The sequence below is a fragment of the Zootoca vivipara genome, chromosome 3 (assembly GCF_965207765.1).
Source record: "Zootoca vivipara chromosome 3, rZooViv2.hap1.1, whole genome shotgun sequence".
Lineage (NCBI taxonomy): Eukaryota > Metazoa > Chordata > Lepidosauria > Squamata > Lacertidae > Zootoca > Zootoca vivipara.
Window position 1 is genome coordinate 16,708 of NC_142586.1, and position 27,843 is coordinate 44,550.

Here is a 27,843-nt window from a genome sequence, read left to right on the forward strand (position 1 = left end):
GCAGCTCAAAAAGCCAATGCAATTATGGGCTGCATCAATAGGAGTGTAGCATCTAGATCTAGGGAAGTAATAGTACCACTGTATTCTGCTCTGGTCAGACCTCACCTGGAGTACTGTGTCCAGTTCTGGGCACCACAGTTCAAGGAGGATACTGACAAGCTGGAACGTGTCCAGAAGAGGGCAACCCAAATGGTCAAAGGCCTGGAAACGATGCCTTATGAGGAACGGCTTAGGGAGCTGGGTATGTTTAGCCTGGAGAAGAGAAGGTGAAGGGGTGATATGATAGCCATGTTCAAATATATGAAAGGATGTTATATGGAGGAGGGAGAAAGATTGTTTTCTGCTGCTTCAGAGAAGCGGACACAGAGCAATGGATTCAAACTACAAGAAAGAAGATTCCACCTCAACATTAGGAAGAACTTCCTGACAGTAAGAGCTGTTCGGCAGTGGAATTTGCTACCAAGGAGTGTGGTGGAGTCTCCTTCTTTGGAGGTCTTTAAGCAGAGGCTTGACAGGCATATGTCAAGAATGCTTTGATGGTGTTTCCTGCTTGGCAGGGGGTTGGACTGGATGGCCCTTGTGGTCTCTTCCAACTCTATGATTCTATGATTCACTACCATAGAGCTGGTGCTGGTGTGTGTGTGTGTGTGTGTGTGTGGTTACTCAGAGAATATGCAGCACTCAGCTGGCTGGACTGCAATTCTTCAAAGGCAAACTCCAACTGATAAGTTGTGACTGTGAGAGAGGCCAGACCAGGGAGGACAGCCAGCAGCAACTCTACCTAAATTTTCTGGTCCAACACCTCCCGCATTCTGTGCTCTATTGCTACAATGAGTGTGTAGCTCAGGTTCAGCTCAAGAGTACGTTCACTAGAGGACTCCCTACAAACCCCAAGACAAAACTGCAGGCAGGGTGTGTGTGTGTGTGTGTTTCCAGCAAAGGACCCAAGCTGGCCCAAGTTCAGCAGAGAAGAAGCCCTCTCTCCACACCTCCAGCACTCAACTCCGCAAAGCTCCATCCATACTGGAGGTTTCTGCCTTCGAAAGCTTTAGGGGGTTTTCAGCCAGGAGGAGCAGCAGCATCAGTTGGGTGCTTTGGGTGGGTGGGTGTTGTTGTAGAGAGCAGCACTGCAGGATCATTCATTTTGTAAAAAAAACAGCAGAAGAATCCAGGCCTAAGTTAGAGTGAGCAGAGACGGAGGGAGTGTGTGATCCCGTACAAACACACCCTTGATTCAACAGCATTTGCCAGCTCTGTAAGAAGCCACCAATCTCTTTTTTTTTGTCCCACGTTAAATGACAAAGGAAGAAAGAGGGGGGAAGGAGGGCCTTCCCTGCAAATAAGCCCTGCTAGAAAGCAGCCCCCACAGTCCACCCAAACAGCCCTCATATTTGGAGCGCCATTCTGATGAAGCTTCTCCCCTCTTTGAAAAATATCCTCCAGATATCCCAGAGGCAAGTTGTTTAATTAGCTGGCTGCTTCGGAGTCAGGAAACAAAGCTGCCCACCCCTCCATTACTGACCCCCCCCCAAAAAACCACCTTCCACAAAAGCTGCTGCTTGCCTTCTATCGCTGTGCCATACAGAGCGTGCTCACGTACGGTTTATGTGTGTGGTACGGAAGCTGTACTTCCCGGGACAGACCAGGGCTGTGTAGAATTATGAAAACAGCAGAGAGCATTATTGGCTGCTCACTCTCCACCTTAGAACAAATCTACACCACCAGGTGCCATAGAAAAGCACTAGACATATCAAGGGATCCAACGCACCCTGGTCACCATTTCTTTCAGCTCCTGCCATCGGGACGGAGATATAGAACAATGCAGGCAAGAACGAGCCGTCTCTAGAGCAATTTTGGCCTTAAATGGAAAGCCTGGACTTTGAAGTCATCTTATTTGACTTGTTATTTTGTATTATATTTACTGTTTTTAATTAGGTTTTGTAATTTTGGATTATGTGGAATGCTTTATCGGAGTGGATGTAGCAACCGAGTAATTTCGTTGTTCCCGCAAGGGGACAATGACAATAAAGATATCTTATCTTAAAACACCAGAGTTCCGTCCCAATTGACAACTTCCGGGCTCGGGAGGTCTCCGCCTCTTCTCCCGCTTCCGGAAAAATGCTCCCTTGAGCAAGCCTTTCCGCTCTCCTTGGAGACACAATCCAGGCACCACCACCAACTCGAGCAGTTCCTTTTCCGCAGGTCTTGCCAGCCACCAACACGGAATTTGCCCAGATCAGATGCTTGGGTGCTGGGCCCTCTCGCCACCTGCCTCTTGCAGTTGCCGACTACCGCTAGACGAGAGGTTCGATGGAGGTTGTGGGGGGAGGGCCAAGGAAGGTAGATGTCAAGGAGGGGGGGTGGGGGTAGGCGGAGTCCATGGTGGTTCCAAAAGCCAAGGGAGGGGGTCGCATCCTCTCCACTCCTCAGCAGAGCGTGTCGGTATTGAAGGAGAGCTGAGCCTGCGGGGAGACGAGGAAGATATACAAAAATAGTACAATATGATTTGGGACATGGCACTTTCTGGAAAAAACTGGTGCAAGGCCCTGGGCTAGAGGGAGGGGGAAAAGAAAAGAAAAACACAAGGGGCATCTACGGCTCACAGGCGGCCATTTATCCACCTGATGCTACAGTCCAACTGCCTTGCCGGGTAAGAATCACAGGACCAACTGCGGTTGCCACATTCCATAAGAGATGGCGACATTAATGCCTTCCTTTAATTCAGTGGCTCTCAGAGGGTGTGGCAGGAGAGGATGCCAAGTGTGGTGGAAGATTTTAGGAGGACGGTGATGCTAGAAGCAGAAGCAGTTGCCTTCTTCATCTCTCTTTTTCCCTCCTCTCTCCTCCCCTGCCAACATGGAAGGAGCGAGCAGAAATGAAAGGGAAGCGATACTCATGCTCAGCCGGCTGCTCACAGCAGCATAGCAGCCCATCCAAGGGGAGAGTGCACATTGCAGGGCAGCTGAAGGAAAGCGGTGCAAGCTGTTGACTGAGAGCAGCTACTACAAGCCCAAACAGGAGACGCCTTTTTTTTTTTTTGCTGCAGCCGCCTCGGGCTCCTGCTTTTCACAACCCCCCCCCCTTTTAGCCACAGTTGCATGCTAGGTCTCCCCACTGTAAGAATTGGGGGTGGGGGTGTGTACCATTGAGTAGCACCAGAAAAAAGCATTGAGTAGAGTATAGCATAGCATGCTGTCAATATAAAAAGATGAGAAAAGCTTATTTGTGTTGATGAGGAGACGAGACTTTCTTTATCTCAAATTAGACTCTAATATAAATGAGATTAAGGGACCCAGGTGGCGCTGTGGTTAAACCACTGAGCCTAGGGCTTGCTGATCAGAAGGTCGGCGGTTCGAATCCCTGTGACGGGGTGAGCTCCCGTTGCTTGGTCCCAGCTCCTGCCAACCTAGCAGTTTGAAAGCACGTCAAAATGCAAGTAGATAAATAGGAACCGCTCCAGCGGGAAGGTAAACGGCGTTTCCATGTGCTGCTCTGGTTCGCCAGAAGCGGCTTTGTCATGCTGGCCACATGACCTGGAAGCTACACGCCGGCTCCCTCGGCCAATAATGCGAGATGAGCGCGCAACCCCAGAGTCGGTCACGACTGGACCTAATGGTCAGGGGTCCCTTTACCTTTTATAAATGAGATTACCCAGCCAAAGCAAGCTCACACCTCTCACTCAGTCTGTAAAATGGGTCAGAACAGGGGGGGCACAGGGATGAAACCTGCCCTCTCCACAGTATCTTGCCTCGACTCAGGGGGACTCTGAGGCTCAGGGGGATCTGAAGGGGGGCTATTATCCTCCATTTCACAGACTAACGCACAGCAACGCGTGCAGGGCCAGTTGGTTTCAAATCAGAAGAAACGAAAAAGAAAATAGTATAACGGCTGCCACGAGAGCAGTCCTCTCACCCGCTCCTCTTCAAAGCTGATCAGGCCCTCATCATCTGATTCCAAGTCCTCGGGCTCCTCCACCACTAGGGCCCGCAGCTCAGTTGGGGCCGCACGGGGCCGCAGAAAGTTTAGCAAGCGCTGGAGAGGTGATTCCATTGAACAGGCCGGGCTGGTCTCCTGCTGCTCTAGGTTGTCACTCTGCTTCTTAGCGAAGTTCACAAACACCTGGGGATGGGGAGGAGGAATCATAGAATCATAGAGTTGGAAGAGACCACAAGGGCCATCCAGTCCAGCCCCCTGCCAAGCAGGAAACACCATCAAAGCATTCTGGACATATGCCTGTCAAGCCTCTGCTTAAAGACCTCCAATGAAGGAGACTCCACCACACTCCTTGGCAGCAAATTCCACTGCCGAACAGCTCTTACTGTCAGGAAGTTCTTCCTAATGTTGAGGTGGAATCTTCTTTCTTGTAGTTTGAATCCATTGCTCCGTGTCCGCTTCTCTGGAGCAGCAGAAAACAACCTTTCTCCCTCCTCCATATGACATCCTTTCCTATATTTGAACATGGCTACCATATCACCCCTTAACCTTCTCTTCTCCAGGCTAAACATACCCAGCTCCCTAAGCCATTCCTCATAAGGCATTGTTTCCAGGCCTTTGACCATTTGGGTTGCCCTCTTCTGGACACGTTCCAGCTTGTCAGTATCCTTCTTGAACTGTGGTGCCCAGAACTGGACACAGTACTCCAGGTGAGGTCTGACCAGAGCAGAATACAGTGGTACTATTACTTCCCTAGATCTAGATGCTATACTCCTATTGATGCATCCCAGAATTGCATTGGCTTTTTGAGCTGCTGCATCACACTGCTGACTCATGTCATGCTAGCGTATTATTAGCAAAGGGATTGAAAATACAAATGCCTGCACTGTAATGCACATACATCTCTGGTGTGCAACTGGATCACCTTCCCTAAGAGGAAAGGATAATGAGTGTGGGCCTGTTTAGTTTAGGGATGAAAGGGAGAGTCCAATTGCAGAAGTCTGTAACATGATGAATGGGACAGAGGGAAGTTTTCCTCCCTCTCCCCTAACAAAAGAACCCAAGCCCCCGCTCTCCATGAAATGGATTGGCAAGGATATCCAGGAGAGACACAACAGCAGACTGAGTACATCACAATGAACATGCTCCCCCTCCCTCAAATACATGTTTAAACTGGCCACTTTCATTTAAAGAAAACGGCCTTTTGGGACCCTGATCTGGAAAATGGTCCCAGTATGGCTTGGGAGCCCACATTAGGCACCTTCCGAAAATCACCTCTCCTCACTCCTGCTTCTAATTGCTATTTGCCTCAAAGGTGCTGCTGTTGTTTTTTAAGGAACCAGTTTTTCATATTATGTCCCACAAAACCCCTGGAAGAGATTGTCACGCAGTGCATAATGAATATATGAAATTTGCTGCCAAGAAGTACGATGCATCCCAAGGAGTTGCTTTCTATCGGGACAGCTGTCTCTCCACCTGGCCGTGACTCTCTGGGTCACTGGTCTTCCCCATCCCCTGCCAGCTTAGAAACCACGGACTGAAACTGGACCTTCTGCACGCAAAGCAGCTGCTCTTCCACTGAGAGGTGTGGAAATAGCCAACTGGCTTTGGTGGCTTCATAGAAGACGTCAATGGAGGATGAGAGAGGCCTTATCGACGGCTATTAAGCACTAGCTGGCCCTGCACGCGTTGCTGTGCGTTAGTCTGTGAAATGGGGGGGTAATAGCCCCCCTTCAGATACTCCTGAGCCTCAGAGTCCCCCTGAGTGAAGGCGAGATACTGTGGAGAGGGCAGGTTTCATCCCTGTGTCTCCCCCCACCCTGTTCTGACCCATTACTTATCCCTGCCCTCTATTCGCCCCTCCTACCTCCACTTGGCCTAGTCTGGAAAGCGGCCTAGTCTGTCTGATAATGGCCGCCTTGGTGGTTTCAGTTGCTTGGTTGATGATGTCAACCACCCTCCACCCTCAAGAGGTCAGGCTCCTGAACTCACGTTGTCCAGTGTGGTCTGGCTGACGGAATAATCCTCGATGCCCAAGATGTCCACCACCTGCTCCATCTTGCTGAAGACCTGAGCCAGCGAGATCTGCTCTGACTTCAGCTGGTACTGCACCTTTGTGTGGTGCCTCTCCTTGGGAAACAGAGACAAAAACATCAGCGCAGCACCAGAAGGGCCTCTCCCCCTTTTCTGCAACCCCAAATCTATCTCCTGGTGGACTTTAATACCCAGTGCTATATCCACATGAAAGGGACCCAGGTGGCGCTGTGGGTTAAACCACTGAGCCTAGGGCTTGCTGATCAGAAGGTCGGCGGTTCGAATCCCTGCGACGGGGTGAGCTCCCGTTGCTCGGTCCCAGCTCCTGCCAACCTAGCAGTTCGAAACCACGTCAAAAATGCAAGTAGATAAATAGGAACCGCTACAGCGGGAAGGTCCCTTTACCTTTACTGGCAGTTTAAGTGTAGGGTCGTGGCTCCCAACATGGGGCACACGCCCCGCGGGGGGCAATTTGATTTTTAGTAAAGGTAAAGGGACCCCTGACCATTAGGTCCAGTCGTGACCGACTCTGGGGTTGCGCGCTCATCTCGCATTATTGGCCGAGGGAGCCGGCGTATAGCTTCCAGGTCATGTGGCCAGCATGACAAAGCCGCTTCTGGCAAACCAGAGCAGCACATGGAAACACCGTTTGCCTTCCCACTGTAGCAGTTCCTATTTCTCTACTTGCATTTTGACGTGCTTTCGAATTGCTAGGTTGGGACCGAGCGACGGGAGCTCACCCCGTCACAGGGATTCGAACCGCCGACCTGATCAGCAAGCCCTAGGCTCAGTGGTTTAACCACAGCGCCACCTGGGTCCCTAATTTGATTTTTAAGAGGGGGCAATTCGAGAATGAGTTATTAACAGAATCATAGAATCATAGAGTTGGAAGAGACCACGAGGGCCATCCAGTCCAACCCCCTGCCAAGCAGGAAACACCATCAAAGCATTCCTGAAAGATGGCTGTCAAGCCTCTGCTTAAAGACCTCCAAAGAAGGAGACTCCACCACACTCCTTGGCAGCAAATTCCACTGCCGAACAGCTCTTACTGTCAGGAAGTTCTTCCTAATGTTTAGGTGGAATTTTCTTTCTTGTAGTTTGAATCCGTTGCTCCGTGTCCGCTTCTCTGGAGCAGTTAATGGCCTTTTAGGCTTCCGCCATGTGAATAGCAGTTCACTTTTTGAATAATGAGAATTATATGTCATGGGGTGGGGAATCAGGATTTTAGAGATGCATGGCCAAAAAAAGGTTGGGAACCACAGGCGTAGGGGAAACTAGGAACTTCCCACTAACAGTTATTGGTTGCAAGGTAGCAACTTCCACAAGTGGGGTTGTTTCTTTGCACGTTCAATCAATCAATGTGATTGAATTCATTATCTTGTTATTATTGGCCTCCAATAAGTGGACCTCCTAATTTCCCCTACACAGGAACAGAGATAGAAAGTCCCCCTTTAAAGAGAACTCTGTCACAGATGCAGCCAGGGGCCAAGCTTGCAGGAAGCAGAGCCGAGTCTGGGCATTTCCACGCTGGAAGAAGCCTAACCTTGAGGACAGCCTCTGGGAAGTTCCTGTTGAAGAACCGCACTACCTCCTTGACATTCAGGCTGGATTTGGTCCGCACCGTGATCATGTAGCCGTCTCCAAACCTAGAGGAACAGAGGAAAACCGACCGCGCCGCTCTCATTTCCCTCTCTGCACACGCCCCTCGCCAGCAAAAGTTAGCCCTGGTTTCTCACACCTTGGCTTGCAACCGTGGCACACCTTCGCAAGCAAATTTCAAATTGAAGTTTAGTGCAGCTGAAACTTTATGGCGCCGTTTCCTGTCAGGCCCTGGGGCAAGGCAGGGCCTGATCTAGACCCTTTTCAGATCAGGTACCCATGGAAGCAGGGCCTCCTGGCTAGGCCAGATCCAGCACCCTTGGGAAGCTGCCATGGCCTCCTCTGAGCAGGACCAGGTGGCTCCATTCAGCCCTCCTTCCATTTTCCACCATGCTCTTCTGTTCTACCTCTGGGGCAGTGTGGGAAGTCATAAGAGTGACTGGTCCCAGCTGCTCCATGCAGCTGATGAGAGAGGAAGGGGAGTCACTTTAGCCAGGACCCCTTCAAATACAGAGCCGGTCCTGCCTCGCGGGATCCGCACCCACCGCCCAGTTCTCACGTGGATGAGCAGGGGTTGGAAGAGCTTCCCTTTGATGCACCCTCTGGCGCCCCTTGACCTTTTCCCGCTCACCTGTTCTTTAGGTGCTGGATGCTGCCCAGGCACTTCAGGCGCCCGTTCACCATGATCGCCAAGCGCGTGCAGAGGGCCTCACACTCCTCCATGCTGAGGGATACAAAAGGAGAGGGCACTCAACACAAAGCCAGCCTGGATGGCTGAGTCGCCCACACGATCTTCTCCCAATACAGAGGGAGCAGGCAATCACAAGCTCTTCCTTCATTCATAGAATCATAGAGTTGGAAGAGACCACGAGGGCCATCCAGTCCAACCCCCTGCCAAGCAGGAAACACCATCAAAGCATTCCTGATGACATATGGCCGGCAAGCCTCTGCTTAAAGACCTCCAAAGAAGGTGACTCCACCACACTCCTTGGCAGCAAATCCCACTGCCGAACAGCTCTTACTGTCAGGAAGTTCTTCCTAATGTTGAGGTGGAATCTTCTTTCTTGAAGTTTGAATCCATTGCTCCGTTTTAATCCATTGAACCATCCATTGCCTCAGTTCATGGCCCGCCCCCTTGCCCCCCAGGGTCTCATGAAGCAGAAGAAGGCACCCCAAGGCCCCCCCCGCCCACCTGTGTGATGTCAAAACCACTGAGCGGCCTGTCTTGATGATGTCCAGGATAAGGTTCCACAGGAAACGCCGGGCCTTTGGATCCATGCCAGTGGTTGGTTCATCCTGCCAGGGAGAAGGGGGCAAATGGCAGAATTAGTTGCCCACAGGGGCATCCTTAAGCCTTACCATCCTTCGGTTTGGCTCCATACAAGCCTATTGTCAGTCGCCATGGATTCTGAATATAAATCATCCAAGGAAGGAGGGACCCAGGAAACCCAATTTAAATTAACACACATTTCCTGCAATTTACATGGTCATCTTTTGTGGTTGGAAACTTAGTTTGGGTTCTCTGCCAAGGTTCTGTTGCTAGGGGACTATAGGCTTTAGTAAGGTAAAGGTAAAGGGACCCCTGACCATTAGGTCCAGTCGTGACCGACTCCGGGGTTGCGCGCTCATCTTGCATTATTGGCCAAGGGAGCCGGCGTATAGCTTCCAGGTCATGTGGCCAGCATGACAAAGCCGCTTCTGGCAAACCAGAGCAGCGCACGGAAACGCCGTTTACCTTCCCGCTGTAGCGGTTCCTATTTATCTACTTGCATTTTGACATGCTTTCGAACTGCTAGGTTGGCAGGAGCTGGGACCGAGCAACGGGAGCTCACCCCGTCGCAGGGATTCGAACCGCCGACCTTCTGATCAGCAAGCCCTAGGCTCAGTGGTTTAACCACAGGCCACCTGGGTCCCTTATAGGCTTTAGTATATATATACAAAGATATAGCACTTGCACCATAGTGGCACCTAGGGACAGAAAAAAGCATTACACAGTATGGAACCTCTGGTTGCTCTTGTGTGCCATGTGCCCTAAGCCCACCTCCTCTCCTCACCAGGAAAATGAAGCCTGGGTAGCCAATCAGGGCAATAGCTGTCAACAGCTTCCTCTTGTTGCCGCCACTGTAGGTGCTGGCGGATTTGTTAGCATATTTGGCCAACTCCAGCTTCTTTAGCGCCCACTTCACGACCTGAGAAGAGCAAAGAGGAGATTGCTTGTACGCAGCTGGATCCGGCCAAAGGTTCGTGTGAGGGACAGGGGATATCGCGAAGTCCCTCCCCTCCTGAGTTCAAGCCAATCCCCGAGCACAGGGGAAAGCAGAGAGAGTTCCAATTCCAGTGGGGAAGCAGGAAGTCGTGTCCGAGGCTCAGGCAAGGTAGAGGAGCCAGGGTCCCAGGTGGGACAGGAAGGGGCGAATAAGGGGGGGAGACCCATCCCCCCAACTCCGGAATTACGCAGAAAGAGGAGGGGAAAGAGGATGGGTCTGCCAAAGCTTTTGTGTTGGAGAAAGACGCGCCAAAAGCCATTAGGAGGTTCTGAAACCGACTGACCACATCACTCCGTGTAAATAGCAATGGCTTCAGCACTGTAAATACGCAGCACCAATAAAAGAATAAAATGCAGAGCTGCGTAGCGTCGTTACTCTGAAGTAGTCCACTCCGGCCACTGTGACAGCAACCTCCTAATCCTTTTTGGGCTACTTTGGAGTTGCCGGGATGAGCGTGTCAGAGGCGGAGAGATGGCGGCAGATCGCGGAGCAAGCCCAGCAAGAACTGCAGCAGCTGTCGCTGCAGGCGCAGGGGGAATTGAAGGCAGCTAAAGAAGAGACTAAGAAGGTCCAGGACGACCGGCTACAACTTGCGGAACAGGTGAGAGCGCTACAGGAAAGAGAGCAGGAATTAAGGGCTGTGGCGGTAGACCTCCAAAACAAGCTGGATGCAGAGAAAAACAAGGCGGGAGGGGCACCCCAAGTCCAAGTGCTGCCAGGAAGGAGAGCCGGGACGCTAGTAAGCAAGTTCAATGGAGACCCGAGGGAATATCAGGGCTTTGAGACTGAGATTGTGTATGCTCTTGAGCTGCACCACGCTGAGTTCCCTGATGATGAGCACAGGGTAGCGTTTATTGTGGAGCACCTTACCGGGGCAGCCAGGGAGTGGCTAAGACCGTTAATCGCAACAAAGAATCCTTGCATGAAGAATGTCAAACTATTTCTAGAAGGTTTGAAAACGATGTATTCGTCCGATAGTCATATGGACCAGACTAAGGAGGAACTTCATAATTTACGCCAAGGAAATATGACAGTTCGCGCGTATTGGGTGAAATTCACCATGCTGGTGCACAGATTGGGGTGGGAACTAGAGTCACCCCCAATGCAAGCGGCGTTCTACTTGGGGTTGCATGAGGAGGTGAAGGATGAGCTCTCGAGAGGTCCAAAGCCCAGTAATATGGATCAGCTGAGCAAAGCGGCTCTGGCGGTGGGGGTGAGACAGGAATCCCGGTGGAGCGACAAGCAAGCAACGCGCGCAAAGCGGGCTTGGTTCCCACGGTCGCAGGAGAAGCCACTCCCCCAACAACCCTTTCAAGCCACGCCTGGGGCCAGTCAGGACCAGGAACCCATGCAGATTGATAGCGCGCGCGCGCGGGCTTTTCAAACCCCAGCGGCGCCAAGACGCAAGGAGGGAAGGGGTGGGAATTGCTTTCTCTGCAACTCCCCCCAGCATCTCGTCAGAGACTGCCCACATCGCAGGGAGTGGCAAGGAAAGGCGGGAACGGTTGTGCCCTCCCCCACTGACGCAGCACCACAGCAGGGAAACGGGAAAGCCTGGCTGCAGGAGACAAGGGGCAGCAGCCAGGCACAGTCCGCAGACAACAGCCCCAGCCCACCCACCCGCACAGAGAGGAGCAGAGCCAGCCCACCCCTCCCAGAGCAGGAGTGGTTCTAGAAGTGACGCTCACGCTCCCAAATGGCTATCCCCTGACGGTCCTCGCCCTAATTGACAGTGGTGCCTCAGCCAACTTCTTCTCGAGAAACTTTGCAGAAGAGCACCAGATCCAGCTTCTGCAGCTGGATTTTCCCCTGCACGTGGCAACCATTGACGGCAGAGAGCTGCTGGGAGGGGCCATCACTCATCAACCCCCCCCATGAGAATGACGGTGGGAAGGCACTCAGAGACACTGGCATTCAACGTCACAACCATCTCAGACCCCCCCATCGTCTTGGGCATGAGCTGGCTGGCGCGCCACGACCCCTCCATCAGTTGGCACCAGAGATGCATCACGTTTGGATCGGACTTTTGTCTGGAACATTGCATGCAGCACCAACCAGGGGAGGGGCCTCCGATAGCCACGGTGGCCACCATGCACGTCAAAGGGGGTGAGGCGATACCCAAGCCGTACTGGGACCTGCAAGAGGTCTTCAGCGAAGCGGAGTCCGACCACCTACCCCCACACAGGCCTTTTGACTGCCAGATCAACCTGGTGCCAGGGGCAACTATACCCCCAGCCAAGCTGTACGCCATGTCAGACCAGGAACTGGAGGATCTGCGCGCTTTCATCGACAAGAACCTCAAGCGGGGGTTCATCAGAGAAAGCAAGGCAGCAGGGGGCAGCCCGGTCTTCTGGGTGGACAAGAAAGACACGCAACAGCGCCGTCTTGTGGTGGATTTTAGACGGCTGAATTCAGTGACAGAGCCAGTGGCTTTCCCCATGCTCAGAGTGGATGATCTCCTGACAGCGGCACGCAGGGGCAAGATTTTCACCAAGCTAGACCTGAGGGGGGCGTACAACTTGATCAGGATCCGGGAAGGCGATGAATGGAAAACCACGATGTTCACGCCTCTGGGCTCTTTTGAATATCTGGTGATGCCCTTCGGGTTGCAAGGGGGCTCAGCATGCTTCCAGGCCTTCATGCACCACGTCCTGGGGTCCCTCCTCTTCAGGAAATGCTTGGTCTTCCTGGATGACATCCTTATCTACTCCGATGACCCAGTGCAGCATGTGAAAGATGTCAGGGAGGTGTTGCAGCGCCTGAAGGAGAACCACCTGTATGTGAAGCTGGAGAAGTGCAAGTTTCACACCAAGGAGGTGGACTTCCTGGGCTACAAGCTGTCAGACAAGGGGCTGGCGATGGACAAGGACAAGGTGCAGGCCATCCTGGACTGGCACAGCCCCAGGACGCGCAAAGATGCCCAACGCCTACTAGGCTTCGCCAACTTCTACAGGAAGTTCATCAAGAACTTCTCTCGCGTTACGGCTCCCATCACGGACTGCCTGAGAGGCAAGCAGAAGTTCAGGTGGACACCAGAGGCGCAAGCAGCGTTCGAAAGCCTCAAGAGGGTGTTCGCCTCAGACCAGAACCTGTTCCACGTGGTTCAGGACGCGCCCCTACGCGTGGAGACAGATGCTTCTGATAAAGCTGTGGGCGCCATTTTGTTGCAACTGGACGCCAACAGAGAGTGGAGACCCTGTGCCTTCTTCTCCAGGAAGTTGACCCAGCCAGAGCGAAACTACACGGTGTTTGATCGGGAACTTCTTGCGATCCACGCTGCGTTCCAGCACTGGAGACACTTCCTGGTGGGCGCCAAGCACCCCATCCAGGTGTGCACAGACCACAAGAACCTGGAGTTCTGGAGAACTGCCAGGGTGCTCAACCAGCGGCAGATACGGTGGGCAGAGTTCTTCTCGAACTTCAACTTCTCCATACACTACATCCCGGGAGAGCAGAATGTCAGGGCGGATGCCCTCTCCCGCAAGCCAGAGTACATGGAGGAGGAGGCGCCACCGGCACCCAGGCACATTTTCCCCCCGTCAGCTTGGTCCTGCGGAGCAGCAGTGGTGAGCGAGGCAGAACTCACAGCACTGACGGCAGCGGATGAATTTGCCAACCGCATCTTCAGAGAACTGAGAAGGGGGGGGGAGCAGGCAAAAGACTTTGCAGACCGCAGGGGGCTGCTTTTCTACAAGGGTGCACTGTACCTGCCCACCACCCAGCTTAGACGTACGGTCCTCAAGCAGATGCACGACAACCCAACGGCGGGTCATTTTGGGAGGGACAAAACCACTCACCTAGTCATGAGACACTTCTGGTGGCCAGGGGTGCGGGAAGATGTTCGAGACTATGTAAGGGGCTGTGACACCTGCCAGCGGGCAAAGGTGGTCAGAGCAGCGCCACCGGGATTGCTGGAGCCCTTAGCCACGCCACACAGGCCGTGGGAAGTGGTGTCCATGGACTTCATCACAGATCTGCCTTCTTCCAGGGGCAAGACCGCAGTGTTGGTGGTGGTGGACCTCATGTCCAAAATGTGCCACTTTATACCGTGTGCCAGGGCGGTCTCTGCAGAAGAGACAGCCAAACTGTTTGTGGATCACGTATTCAGACTGCATGGATTACCTTTAAGGGTTATTTCGGATCGTGGCCGCCAATTTGTTTCCAGGTTCTGGCGGCGGCTCATGAACCTCCTGCAGGTGGAGGTCAGCTTGTCGACGGCTAGACACCCGCAGACCAATGGACAGGCGGAGAGGGTCAACGCCATTCTGCAGCAGTACCTGAGATGCTACGTCAGCCAGCGGCAAACGGACTGGGTGGACCGCCTGCCACTGGCAGAATTTGCCTACAACAATGCGGTGCACGTCTCCACAGGGGTGTCGCCCTTTAAGGCCAATTACGGGCGTGACCTCAGATCTTTCCCAGAGAGGGAGGGGGAGGAGGAGGAGGAGGGCCCACAGGCTGAGGATTGGGCAGAAGAACTGGAGACGGTGCACCAGCAGCTCAGAGAACACTTGGAGAGAGCCAAGGAAGCGTACAAGAGGGGGGCAGATCGCCACAGGCGACCGGGGGAGGTCATTAGGGTGGGGGACAAAGTTTGGTTGTCCTCGGAGGGCCTTCCCATCAGAGGGCGATGCAAAAAGCTGGCGCCCAGAAGGTTGGGCCCCTTCACGGTCGCGCAACAGGTCAACCCGGTGGCATACAGGCTGGCACTGCCAGAGGACATGAGGGTGCACCCAGTGTTTCATAGATCGCTGCTGTCGCCGTACAGGGAAAGCAGCAGGCTCAGAGACAGCGAACAAACCCCTGAGGGAGGGGGGGAGAGGGAAGGCAGGGAGCAACTCAATGAGGCCACGGCCATCCTGGATTCAAGATGGGGGGTGGGGGGACTGGAGTACCTCATGGCATGGGAGGATGCTCCACCGTCCCAGAATGAATGGGTCCCAGCCACTCAGATACAGGAGGAATTCCTGGTAGAAGAATTTCACGCCCTCTTTCCCCATAGACCCAAGCCCTGGCACATGGAAAGGGAGGGGGAGGGGGAGGAAGCACGGGAGAGCAGTTCACCATGGCGCTGGGAAGCGGAGTTTGAGGAACCAGAGGATGAGGTATGGGTGTCACCGAGATCCACCCAGTCAGAGGAAGGAGCAGATTGGCAGAACATTTTTACCCCCACCAGCTCTGACGCCACGGACTTTTTGGGATTCCCGTCCTCCCAGGCGGAAGGGGGGGGCTTGCAGGACTGGGGGGAGGTGTTCACACCAACGGGCTCGGAAGGCACTGAGTTCTTAGGCTTCCAGTCGTCACCGACACCTGGGGGGGACCTGGGGAGGGGTGAAGGAGAGCTTGGGAGGGGGGTGGATGTGAGGGACAGGGGATATCGCGAAGTCCCTCCCCTCCTGAGTTCAAGCCAATCCCCGAGCACAGGGGAAAGCAGAGAGAGTTCCGATTCCAGTGGGGAAGCAGGAAGTCGTGTCCGAGGCTCAGGCAAGGTAGAGGAGCCAGGGTCCCAGGTGGGACAGGAAGGGGCGAATAAGGGGGGGAGACCCATCCCCCCAACTCCGGAATTACGCAGAAAGAGGAGGGGAAAGAGGATGGGTCTGCCAAAGCTTTTGTGTTGGAGAAAGACGCGCCAAAAGCCATTAGGAGGTTCTGAAACCGACTGACCACATCACTCCGTGTAAATAGCAATGACTTCAGCACTGTAAATACGCAGCACCAATAAAAGAATAAAATGCAGAGCTGCGTAGCGTCGTTACTCTGAAGTAGTCCACTCCGGCCACTGTGACAGTTCGCCTAAACCAGCAGCCAGGCTTCATTCTTAGCTACCGCAAGAGTATCAGAATCATTCCGCAGGATTCGGTGGAAGCACCCAGGTGGCCCAGTCTCCTGTTTGGCCAGCCATATGCATACCCACAGGGGCGTACCCAGGATCAAAACTAGGGGGGGGGGCAAGCCATGGTCGTTCAGGCACGGGAGGGGAGGGGCCACAAAGTGGGAATGTGGGCGGGGCTACAGGGCCAGCGGGCCCAACGACTCGGTGGCGGCGGCTGCAGCCGCTAAATGAACCCCCTCAACTCTCTCATACGAAATTCCCCTGCTCTGAAGCAGGGCCGTCTCTAGGCCCAGGTCTGGTGGCACGGGGCGCCAGGCCACCAGGGGCGCCACTACGCCCGCTGAGAGGCGCAGCGGAGGCCGACCCAGGCGCACCTCTCAGCTGCTCAGCGGCTTCAGGCCGCTTTCCGGAGGCTTCCCTAGTCGGGCCCGTGGTTTGGCCTTCTAGGGGGGGGCAGCTGCCCCCCTTGCCCCATGCTGGTTACGCCCATGCTCCACCACCACCAACTGATGGTCAGGGGAATACATGCTTAGCCACCATGACGACAGCCGTTGGCAAACCTCTCGTCCCTTCTGTAAATCCCCCCCAACACTCTTTTAAAGTGGTTGCCACCACATCTTGTGGCTATGAGTTCCACAAGTTAACTATGCATTGCGTGAAGCGGCGGCAGCTACTTGTTTGCCCTGAATCTACTGCTGCTCATGCTGTGATGCACAGCTTAGCCATTGCCCCAATCATTAGGAGTCCAGGCTGACCAGCAAACCAGCCACCTGGTAGAGGTCCATGGGAAAGAGAGGCCAGAGTCACCCCGGCCTTCTTCCTCTCCACCACTGCCCACCTTACCTTCCAAGTCCCAGACTGCAGAATCCGGGACCGGCAGCCATGTGACACCGGAAGTTGCGTCGACGTCGCTTCGCCCTTCTATGGGCACTAAAAATGGCCGCCGCCGGCTTCAAAAGTAGCTTCTACACATGACCGGAAGTGCGTCGACGCGACTTCCGGTGTTGGCGGCGGCCATTTTTTGTGCCCATAGATGGGCGGGGCGACACCGGAAGTCGTGTCTATGCACTTCCGGTCATGCGTAGAAGCTACTTTTGAAGCCAGTGGTGGCCATTTTTTGTGCCCATAGAAGGGCAAATCAGGAAAAAAATAATGGCCGCCGACAGGAGAAAATAACGGAGAAAAACGGGAGACAAAGTGATACGGGGGACCGCCGGGAAAAGGTAAGTAAAAAAGGGGGTTTCCCGGGGAAAACGGGCTACTTGGCAGCTATGCTGCCCACCAGAGGAAGCAGTCCCTCCACAGCACTCTTGCTCACCCGCTCCTCATCCTTCCATGGGATGCCACGCAGTCGGGTGTACAGTTCTAGGTGCTCCTGCGCAGTCAACTCATCAAAGAGAGCGTCGAACTGTGGGCAGTAGCCCAAGCTCTGCTGCACCTGGAGAATGTCCTTCAAGATGCTACAGAGACAGAGAGGAAGAAGAATGGGGCAAAGCAAAGATGTAAGTTCCTCTGAGAAGCCCTGGCGTCAGGAGCGAGCCAGCAGTAAATCGTACCAAGTAAGTGGAGTCAACTCTTTATTAGAAAGACAGGAGTGTCAGGTCTAATGAGCGTAGGAACTCTTTATAGAATCATAGAATACTAGAGTTGGAAGAGACCTCTGCTTTAAGCCTCTGCTTAAAGACCTCCAATGAAGGAGACTCCACCACACTCCTTGGCAGCAAATCCCACTGCCGAACAGCTCTGACTGTCAGGAAGTTCTTCCTAATGTTGAGGCGGAATCTTCTTTCTTGTAGTTTGAATCCATTGCTCCGTGTCCGCTTCTCTGGAGCAGCAGAAAACAATCTTTCTCCCTCCTCCATATGACATCCTTTCATATATTTGAACATGGCTATCATATCACCCCTTAACCTCCTCTTCTCCAGGCTAAACATACCCAGCTCCCTAAGCCGTTCCTCATAAGGCATCGTTTCCAGGCCTTTGACCATTTTGGTTGCCCTCTTCTGGACACGTTCCAGCTTGTCAGTCTCCTTCTTGAACTGTGGTGCCCAGAACTGGACACAGTACTCCAGGTGAGGTCTGACCAGAGCAGAATACAGTGGTACTATTACTTCCCTAGAACTAGATGCTATACTCCTCTTGATGCAGCCCAGAATTGCATTGGCTTTTTTAGCTGCTGCATCACACTGTTGACTCATGTCAAGTTTGTGGTCTACCAAGACTCCTAGATCCTTTTCACATGCACTGCTCTCAAGCCAGATGTCCCCCATCCTGTATTTGTGCCTTTCATTTTTTTTTTGCCCAAGTGTAGTACCTTACATTTCTCCTTGTTAAAATTCATCTTGTTTGCTTTGGCCCAGTTGTCTAATCTGTTAAGGTCATTTGGAAGTGTGATCCTGTCCTCTGGGGTATTAGCCACCCCTCCCAATTTGGTGTCGTCTGCAAACTTGCTCAGGATGCCCTCAAGCCCATCATCCAAGTCATTGATAAAGATGTTTTAAGGAGGCAAATGTTCACCTCTGGCAGGAGCACCGCTGTATTCAGCCTTTCTGGGTCTAAAATAGTTACGTAGCTGACTGCATGTATGTCTGCCCTGTTTTTATGACCATTATTTAATGGATTGAAAAAGGAGATTCAATCTAAATCACTGTTGATGATTTTATTCATTGCAGGCCCTCAGGTAATCTGATAAACATTTGGTTTATGCAGCCAGAGAAATCGGGTCATTATGATATTTTTGTACAATTGGAAATCGTATATACAGAGGCAGAGTCTGGCCCAAAAGCTAAAGTATTTGCACCATTCAATCGGACCAAAGCAAGTCCATCTTGCCTCCCACTGTGGCCAACCGGATGCCCCAATGGGAAGCCTGGGAGCAAGGCAGGAAGGCAATTCCCCTAGCATGCTCCCAATATCTGGTTCTCTAAGGTAGACTGCCTCTCAACATGGTAGTGCCACCAAAGCAGAGGGAACAGGCATAACCCCCCACCCTCCCTCTTTATGAAGATCATTCTGGGTGCCTACAAGGACAATGCAAGGCCCCAGTTTTCATAGAATCCTAGAATCCTAGAGTTGGAAGAGACCCCAAGGGCCATCCAGTCCACCACCCTGCCGAGCAGGAAACACCAGCAAAGCATTCTTGACATATGGCTGTCAAGCCTCTGCTTAAAGACCTCCAAAGAAGGAGACTCCGCCACACTCCTTGGCAGCAAACTCCACTGCCGAACAGCTCTTACTGTCAGGAAGTTCTTCCTAATAATAGAATCATAGAATCCTAGAGTTGGAAGAGACCACAAGGGCCATCCAGTCCAACCCCCTGCCAAGCAGGAAACACCATCAAAGCATTCTTGACATATGCCTGTCAAGCCTCTGCTTAAAGACCTCCAAAGGAGGAGACTCCACCACACTCCTTGGCAGCAAATCCCACTGCCGAACAGCTCTGACTGTCAGGAAGTTCTTCCTAATATTTAGGTGGAATCTTCTTTCTTGAAGTTTGAATCCATTGCTCCGTGTCCGCTTCTCTGGAGCAGCAGAAAACAATATTTCTCCCTCCTCCATATGACATCCTTTCCTATATTTGAACATGGCTATCATATCACCCCTTCACCTTCTCTGATCCAGGCTAAACATACCCGGCTCCCTAAGCCGTTCCTCATAAGGCATCGTTTCCAGGCCTTTGACCATTCCAGGCCGTTTCCAAGACTTACCAGGTGAATCGCCAGCTGTAATAAGAGACTTTTCAGTGGTGGCCCCAGAGCAGCGAACTCTTCCCCTTTGGGGATGCAGCAGGTCTCATTCCTTGTCATGTTCCAGAGGGCTTTGAAGCCCACTTTCAGTCTTCCAAGCCCACTTAAACATGGCAAGGGATGAGACCAGCCGCATCCCCAAAAGGGGCAGAGTTCCACTGCTCTGGGGCCAGCACTGAAAAGTCTCTTACTACAGCTGGCAATTCACCTGGTAACACGGCAAGGGATGAGGTGGAAAATATTCCCTGCATAATTTGCTACTTCAACCCTCTTTGCTATGGCCAGCTGCTGTTCCCAGCAGTTGGTAGCAAATTCCTTGGCAGCAAATTCCACTGCCGAACAGCTCTGACTGTCAGGAAGTTCTGGCTGTTTTGCTGTTTGCGCCAACGTACCCGTAAAGCAGGAAGAGCGAGAGCACAGCTGGGAAGTTGGTGGGCGAGGTGTACGCCGGCAGGTCAAACACAAAGAGGATGATAATGCAGCAGGTTGCCGGGACCAGGTAATTCAACTGCAGGAGGGAAGGAAAGGTGAGGAAAGCGTGAGAACAGAGCGTCTCTAGAAGGCGAGGCTTTGCGTCCCCACCTGCTATTCGATCCTGCATCTTCGGACATGAAAACAGCAGGCAGAAAGCGGAAGGACTCTGAGTGAGAGTCACGGAAGTGAAGATTTCCCAGGGTGAGAGGCCGGGAGGGTCTCTCATTTTCTGCCGGCTGCCCAGAACCAAGACTTACTTTTGCATAGACAGAAGATTATGTATTTGTGCAACTGTCTTTGTATTTTAGATCCCTTAATTTTGATGCTGCTGCTTTTGAAGAGAATCTGTATTTCGCCATACATTTCCGACTGCTATAAATTGTGTTTATATAATTGCCCTGCGTTTTATGTCGCGCAGATATGATGTGGCAACATTTGTGTTGCATTTTATAAACTGGCCTCTGGCCTTCTGACAAAGGGCAGCATACAAACTAAATAATAATAATAATAATAATAATAATAATAATAATAATAATTTATTATTTATACCCCGCCCATCTGGCCGGGTTCCCCCAGCCACTCTGGGCGGCTTCCGACAAAACACTAAAATACAGAAATCCATCAGACATTAAAAGCTTCCCTAAACAGGGCTGCCTTGAGATGCCGTCTAAAGCATAGCTGCCAAGTAGCCCGTTTTCCCCGGGAAACCCCCGTTTTTACTTACCTTCTAAAGGTCTGGTAATTGGGTTGTTCTCTTTGACCTCTAGTGGGAGGGCGTTCCACAGGGTGGGTGCCACCACCGAGAAGGCCCTCTGCCTGGTTCCCTGCAACTTGGCATCTCGCAACGAGGGAACCGCCAGAAGGCCCTCGGCGCTGGACCTCAGTGTCCGGGCAGAATGATGGGGAAGGAGACGCTCCTTCAGGTATACCAGACCGAGGCCGTTTAGGGCTTTAAAGGTCAGCGCCAACACTTTGAATTGTGCTCGGAAACGTACTGGGAGCCAATGTAGGTCTTTCAGGACCGGTGTTATGTGGTCTCGGCGGCCGCTCCCAGTCACCAGTCTAGCTGCCGCATTCTGGATTAGTTGTAGTTTCCGGGTCACCTTCAAAGGTAGCCCCACGTAGAGCGCATTGCAGTAGTCCAAGCGAGAGATAACTAGAGCATGCACCACTCTGGAGAGACAGTCCGCAGGCAGGTAGGGTCTCATCCTGCGTCCCAGATGGAGCTGCCCTGGACACAGAATGGGCCTGTGCCTCCATGGACAGCTGTGAGTCTAAAATGACTCCCAGGCTGCGCACCTGGTCTTTCAGGGGCACAGTTACCCTATTCAGGACCAGGGAGTCCTCCGCACCCGCCTGCCTCCTGTCCCCCACAAACAGTCCTTCTGTCTTGTCGGGATTCAACCTCAATCTGTTAGCCGCCATCCATCCTCCAACCGCCTAATAACTAGATTAGTCTGAATCTATAACTATAACAACATTAGTCTGAATCACAGCAACTCTTCAAGACATACCAGGGGAAGGCTTCCCCCAAGCTGGCTACACAAGAATCCTCTCCATTGGCTCTGCTGGGAGAGGCCAGCTCCTCTCCCCTGACTTGCCGCCTGGGGGCAGCCGCTCCGTCAGGCTCCCTCGGCAGGAGTGATGGGAGACAGAAGTCTCGTTTCATCAGCTTTGTGAAAAGCCCAGCTCTGCCAGACAGCCTCTGCCCTAACCTTCCAAGTCCCGGACTGCAGAATCCGGGACCGGCAGCCGTGCGACACCGGAAGCGGCGTCGACTTCGCTTCGCCCTTCTATGGGCACCGAAAATGGCCGCCGGCGGCTTCAAAAGGAGCTTCTACACAGGACCGGAAGTGCGCCGACGCGACTTCCGGCGCCGGCCATTTTTTGTGCCCATAGATGGGCGGGGCGATGCCGGAAGTCGTGTCTATGCACTCCCGGTCATGCGTAGAAGCTACTTTTGAAGCCGCCAGCGGCCATTTTTGGTGCCCATAGAAGGGCAAATCAGGGGGAAAAAAATAATGGCCGCCGGCAGGAGAAAATAACGGAGAAAAACGGGAGACAAAGTGATACGGGGGACCGCCGGGAAAAGGTAAGTAAAAACGGGGGTTTCCCGGGGAAAACGGGGTAGTTGACAGCTATGAGTTAGGGGGTCGCAGTGGAAGCAATTTTTTTCCTTTCCGATTTGCCCTTCTATGGGCACCAAAAATGGCCGCCGGCAGGAGAAAATAACGGAGAAAAACGGGAGACAAAGTGATATGGGGGACCGCCGGGGAAAGGTAAGTAAAAACGGGGGTTTCCCGGGGAAAACGGGGTACTTGGCACCTATGCCTCTGCCCCTGAACTGGGCCAGCTGGTCATTATAAGAACAACTGTTGCAGAATTCGTGCCTGAGCTCGATTCCCCCCTCCCTTCTCTCCCTGCCCCTTTCCCCTTGCGCGTTGCGCTTCCCCTGCTTTTTAAGATTGTAAGCCTGCAGGGGCAGGGACTTTCTTGTTTCAACGGATTGTATGTAAGCTTTATGGCTGAAGAGCAGAGTAGAAATGCTACAAACAAACAAACAAACAACACAAACTGCTTTTCTGGATCAGATTTTTTAAAAAATAATAATGAAAAAAAGCTTTGTGAAGATACCATGTCCCAGACGTAATTGGCCAGCCAGTAGATCACTGGGTCGCAGCCGCTCACAAACTGGAGGTGCTTGGCTTTGGTGGACTTCTCTGCTACCAGGAAGACCACGAAGCTGGCCGGCACAAAGGACATGGCCACAATGATGAAGATGGCGATGACCACGTCGGTGCCCTGGAGGCTGCGGGTTGGTCAGGGAAAGGAGGAGAAAGACACGAGGCGATAAATCCAGGCACCATTAGGCAATCTGCTATAGCAGGGTGTGAGGGGCAAGGGGTATCGCGAAGCCCCTCCCCTCCTGAGTTCCAGCCCAGCCCAGAGCACGACTGAGAGCAGGGAGAGCTCCAGCTCCAGTGGGGAAACAGGAAGTGGGATCCAAGGCTCTGGCAGGGTAGAAGAGCCAGCGTCCCAGGTGGGACAGGAAGGAGGAAAGAGGGGGGGGCAGACCCATCCCCCAACTCCGGAACTTCGCAGAAAGCGTCGGGGGAAGAGGATGGGGCTCCCCAAGTTGTTATGCTGGCGCAAGACACGCCAAAAGCCATTCGGAGGTTCTGATGAAAGCTGAAAAGATGTGTCTCTGTAAATAGCTCTACCTTTAGCACTGTAAATACGCAGCACCAATAAAAAGATAAAATGCAGAGCGGTGGAGAGTCGTTACTCTGAAGTAGTCCCATCCGACCACTGTGACAGTAGGAGTCTAGGAAACGATGTTCTAAGTCTGCCATGAAGATGTTGGCATACTGTGGGGCGATGCGGGTGCCCATGGCTGTGCCGCTGATCTGGAGGAACAGGTCATCACCAAATTTGAAGTGGTTGTGGGTAAGGACAAAGTGGCAGAGTTTGGTAGCAAAGTCCGCTGTGGTTTTATCTGAAATGGTGTTCCTTATGGCTTGTAAACCATCATTGTGTGGGATGTTGGTGTATAGAGATTCCACATCCATAGTGGCTAGTATAGTATTGTTAGGAAGATTGTTCAAAGATTGTATTTTCCTCAGAAAATCTGTGGTGTCACGTACGTAGCTGGGAGCACTGATAGCATATGGTTTCAGAACAGAGTCCATATAGCCGGAAACACCCACTGTAATGGTGCCAATACCTGAGATGATGGGGCGTCCTGGATTTCCTGGTTTGTGTATTTTAGGTAGAAGGTAGAAAGTTCCTGGTCGAGGTTCCGCTGGTGTGTTTGTGAGGGTCTGTTCTTGGATGTGTAGGGGTAGCTCCTTGACAATCTTGTTCAGTTCTTTTTTGTATGCTTGTGTGGGGTCTGAGTCCAATTTCATGTAAAAGGCAGTATTGGAAAGTTGTCTGTGGGCCTCTTGGATGTAATCAGTTTTGTTCATGATGACGACAGCTCCACCCTTGTCTGCCTCTTTAATTATAATGTCTGGGTTGTTCCTGAGATTTTCTATGGCTCTCCTTTCAGCATGGTTTAGATTTTGTTGTAAGTGATGGTGTTTTCTGGTCACATCCGTTTGGATTCTGTGGCGGAAGCAGTCGATGTACAGATCTAGTGTGGTATTGCGTCCATCAGGAGGGGTCCACGTGGAGTCCCTTTTTGTGTAACATCTTTTCGGTGGTGGTTGGTGGTCGATGTTCTGTTCATTAATGCGTTTGGAGGGTGATGGTTGTTCCCCAGTAAGTTGAGAGGTGTTGTGTTGTGGGGATGTAGTTTGTTCTACTTTGTCTTGTTCTTGTTTGTGATGAAAATACTCCTTCAGGCGTAAACGGCGGAAAAATGCTTCCAGGTCCCCGCAGAACTGAATCATGTGTGGGGATTTAGCAGGGCAGAATGATAGTCCCCGTGAGAGGACGGATTCCTCAGCTGGGCTGAGTGTTTGCTGTGAAAGATTGACAATGTTGTTGATCTTGTTTTGATTAGTGGCTTGTAGGTTGGAAAGGTTGCAGAGTTTTTTATTTTTCCGGTTCTTCAGTAACTCCAGTTGAGAGTGGTAAATGGTTTGTTTTTCCTTGTGGAACTCCTGCCAGGCTGGGTGATTCCTGATAGAGTTGTCCAGTGCAGAGAGTTCCTCCTTTATAAGCTTCTGTTTTGAATAAAGAACGCCGATAAGATGTTTAAGTAGCTTCTTGGATAAAGTGTGGCAAAGTTTCCTGGCATATTCTGTGGGATACGTTGATTGAAGGGGGTTCTTAATTCTAAGACCTTTAGGAAAAAATACAAGAAACCAGTGAATACAAGAAACTAGTTTTGTCACTTGATCTCTATGCCCGAAGCAGAGGCACCAACTTGCGCCCAAGATGTGACATCATGAGTGCACAACATCACAATGCCGGGAGAGATAGGACAAGAGACTGCAAAATGGAGTCCAACCTTATCTATTTATTTTATAACATTTATGCACCACTTGATTGTTTTTTTTTTAAAAAAAGCTCAAAGTGGGTAGCTGTGAAGGGAGGCAGCAGCTGGGAGACACCCCCCCCCGAGGGAGCCAGGGGACTGGTGGTGGGATGAGTGGTCAGTGGGAGAAGAGGGAGCTGACTGGGAGGAGGAGGTGTTGAAAGCTGAAGAGGTAACAGGGTTTTATGAGCAGGAAGAAACTGCTGTGGAGAACAGTTTAGACAGGAGAGGAAGGGGGCAGAAGACAGAGATGCTGCAGCCTGCCTCATCCGGGGAGTCTCCCCCTCCTGCTGCGAACAGCTCCCTTCTCCCTGGTCACCCAGAATATGGAGAGAAATGAAGACAGCAAAGTCATGAGATGCAAGGTGATGGAGCTGTAGGCTGCTGGGGGGGTGGGGCTTAGAGGGCAGGGGGAAGGTGGGGATCTTCAGTTCTCGTAAGTTGGCAGGAGCTGGAGTCAGGAGTAGGTCAGCAATAAAAACACCACCAGTGCTGGGGAAGTTAACCCTTTATTCAAAGAAAGCAAAATAGTGCAGGCCTAGTGATTACAGCATCTCCAATCTAGTTTTTCCAAACTCTCTCCCCCCCCCAAGTTTTAAAATAGAATTTCTCCACAGAGTAAGTTTTTAATGTTCTTGATAAGATTCCTGATGTAATTTTTTAAAAACCAGTGGAAATTATCATTGCTCTTTTCACATGGAAAGACAATCTATTTTGTTACCTGTAGACTTGCTATACCTGTGGCCCTCAGTTAAAATCTGAGCCTCTTGATCAGAGTGGGGAGAAGCACCTGCATTTGACTATTCCTTTTTGACCAGCCATCACTTAAATCTTTGTTTTTAAAAGTGCCCTTCACTTAGAACCACATGATGAAGCAGTAAAATACACAAGGAATGAAGTGTCTTGGCACAGAATATACAGATTATAGTAGGTAATTTTCCCCCTGAACAGAATCAAAGAACTTTCAAAATTAAATTCCTAGGCTGAGCTAAAGCACTACAATTAACACAAAATCATATTTACTACAAACATTAAGCAGAACATAGTGGGTAACACTTAGGTTTTGTGACACATCATGGGCCATTCCGACTGGAACTCTACTGAAGCAAAATGTCCATGGTTAATGTCACAGTGGCCGGAGTGGACTACTTCAGAGTAACGACGCTACGCAGCTCTGCATTTTATTCTTTTATTGGTGCTGCGTATTTACAGTGCTCAAGTCATTGCTATTTACACGGAGCGATGTTGTCAGTCGGTTTCAGAACCTCCTAATGGCTTTTGGCGCGTCTTTCTCCAACACAAAAGCTTTGGCAGACCCATCCTCTTGCCCCTCCTCTTCCTGCGTAATTCTGGAGTTGGGGGGATGGGTCTTCCCCCCTTACTTGCCCCTTCCTGTCCCACCTGGGACCCTGGCTCCTCTACCTTGCCTGAGCCTCGGACACGACTTCCTGCTTCCCCACTGGAATCGGAACTCTCCCTGCTTTCCCCTTTGCTCGGGGACGGGCTTGAACTCAGGAGGGGAGGGACTTCGCGATATCCCCTGTCCCTCACATCCACCCCCCTCCCAAGCTCTCCTTCACCCCTCCCCAGGCCCCCCCCATGTGTCGGTGACGACTGGAAGCCTAAAAACTCGGTGCTCTCCGAGCCCGTTGGTGTGAACACCTCCCCCCAGTCCTGCGAGCCCCCCCTTCCGCCTGGGAGGACGGGAATCCCAAAAAGTCCGTGGCGTCAGAGCTGGTGGGGGTAAAAATGTTTTGCCAATCTGCTCCTTCCTCTGACTGGGTGGATCTTGGCGACACCCATACCTCATCCTCTGGTTCCTCAAACTCCGCTTCCCAGCGCCATGGTGAGCTGTTCTCCCGTGCCTCCTCCTCCTCCCCCTCCCTTTCCATGTGCCAGGGCTTGGGTCTGTGGGGAAAGAGGGCGTGAAATTCTTCCACCAAGAATTCCTCCTGTATCTGAGTGGCGGGAACCCATTCATTCTGGGACGGTGGAGCATCCTCCCATGCCATGAGGTACTCCAGGCCCCCCACCCCCCACCTTGAATCCAGGATGGCCGTGGCCTCATTGAGTTGCTCCCTGCTTTCCCTCTCCCCCCCTCCCTCGGGGGTTTGTTCGCTGTCTCTGAGCCTGCTGCTTTCCCTGTACGGCGACAGCAGCGATCTATGAAACACTGGATGCACCCTCATGTCCTCTGGCAGTGCCAGCCTGTATGCCACCGGGTTGACCTGTTGCGTGACCGTGAAGGGGCCCAGCCATTTGGGTGCCAGCTTTTTGCACCTCCCTCTGGTGGGAAGGCCCTCCGAGGACAACCACACCTTGTCCCCCACCCTGATGACCTCCCCTTGTCGCCTGTGGCGATCTGCCCCCTTTTTGTACGCTTCCTTGGCCCTCTCCAAGTGTTCTCTGAGCTGCTGGTGCACCGTCTCCAGTTCCTCTGCCCAATCCTCAGCCTGTGGGCCCTCCTCCTCCTCCTCCCTCTCCCTCTCTGGGAAAGATCTGAGGTCGCGCCCGTAATTGGCCTTAAAGGGCGACACCCCTGTGGAGACGTGCACTGCATTGTTGTAGGCAAATTCTGCTAGTGGCAAGCGATCCACCCAGTCCGTTTGCCGCTGGCTGACGTAGCATCTCAGGTACTGCTGCAGAATGGCGTTGACCCTCTCCGCTTGTCCGTTGGTCTGCGGGTGTCTAGCCGTCGACAAGCTGACCTCCACCTGCAGGAGGTTCATGAGCCGCCGCCAGAACCTGGAAACAAATTGGCGGCCACGATCCGAAATAACCCTTAAAGGTAATCCATGCAGTCTGAAAATGTGATCAACAAACAGTTTGGCTGTCTCTTCTGCCGAGACTGCCCTGGCACACGGTATAAAGTGACACATTTTGGACATGAGGTCCACCACCACCAACACTGCAGTCTTACCCCTGGACGAAGGCAGATCTGTGATGAAGTCCATGGACACCACTTCCCACGGC

General features: G+C 52.3%; 2 protein-coding genes across 2 annotated transcripts; both read right to left on the reverse strand.

The window, feature by feature from the left end:
- Positions 1-1,446: 1,446 nt before the first annotated feature.
- LOC148686114 (ATP-binding cassette sub-family A member 2-like) lies at positions 1,447-8,872 on the reverse strand. Its single transcript, XM_088665463.1, has 6 exons — positions 8,759-8,872; positions 8,198-8,290; positions 7,511-7,613; positions 5,926-6,063; positions 3,913-4,119; positions 1,447-2,462 (listed from the first exon to the last, which is right to left on the reverse strand). The coding sequence occupies exons 1-6, from the start codon at positions 8,842-8,844 to the stop codon at positions 2,427-2,429; spliced, it is 663 nt and encodes a 220-aa protein (XP_088521589.1). The 5' UTR covers positions 8,845-8,872; the 3' UTR covers positions 1,447-2,426.
- An 86-nt stretch (positions 8,873-8,958) lies between these two features.
- On the reverse strand, positions 8,959-22,955 carry LOC132591863 (ATP-binding cassette sub-family A member 2-like). Its single transcript, XM_088665459.1, has 5 exons — positions 22,521-22,955; positions 19,805-19,920; positions 16,985-17,126; positions 9,472-9,755; positions 8,959-8,974 (listed from the first exon to the last, which is right to left on the reverse strand). Exons 1-5 carry the CDS (start codon positions 22,647-22,649, stop codon positions 8,959-8,961), a joined length of 687 nt encoding a protein of 228 aa, XP_088521585.1. The 5' UTR covers positions 22,650-22,955.
- Between the last annotated feature and the right edge of the window lie 4,888 nt (positions 22,956-27,843).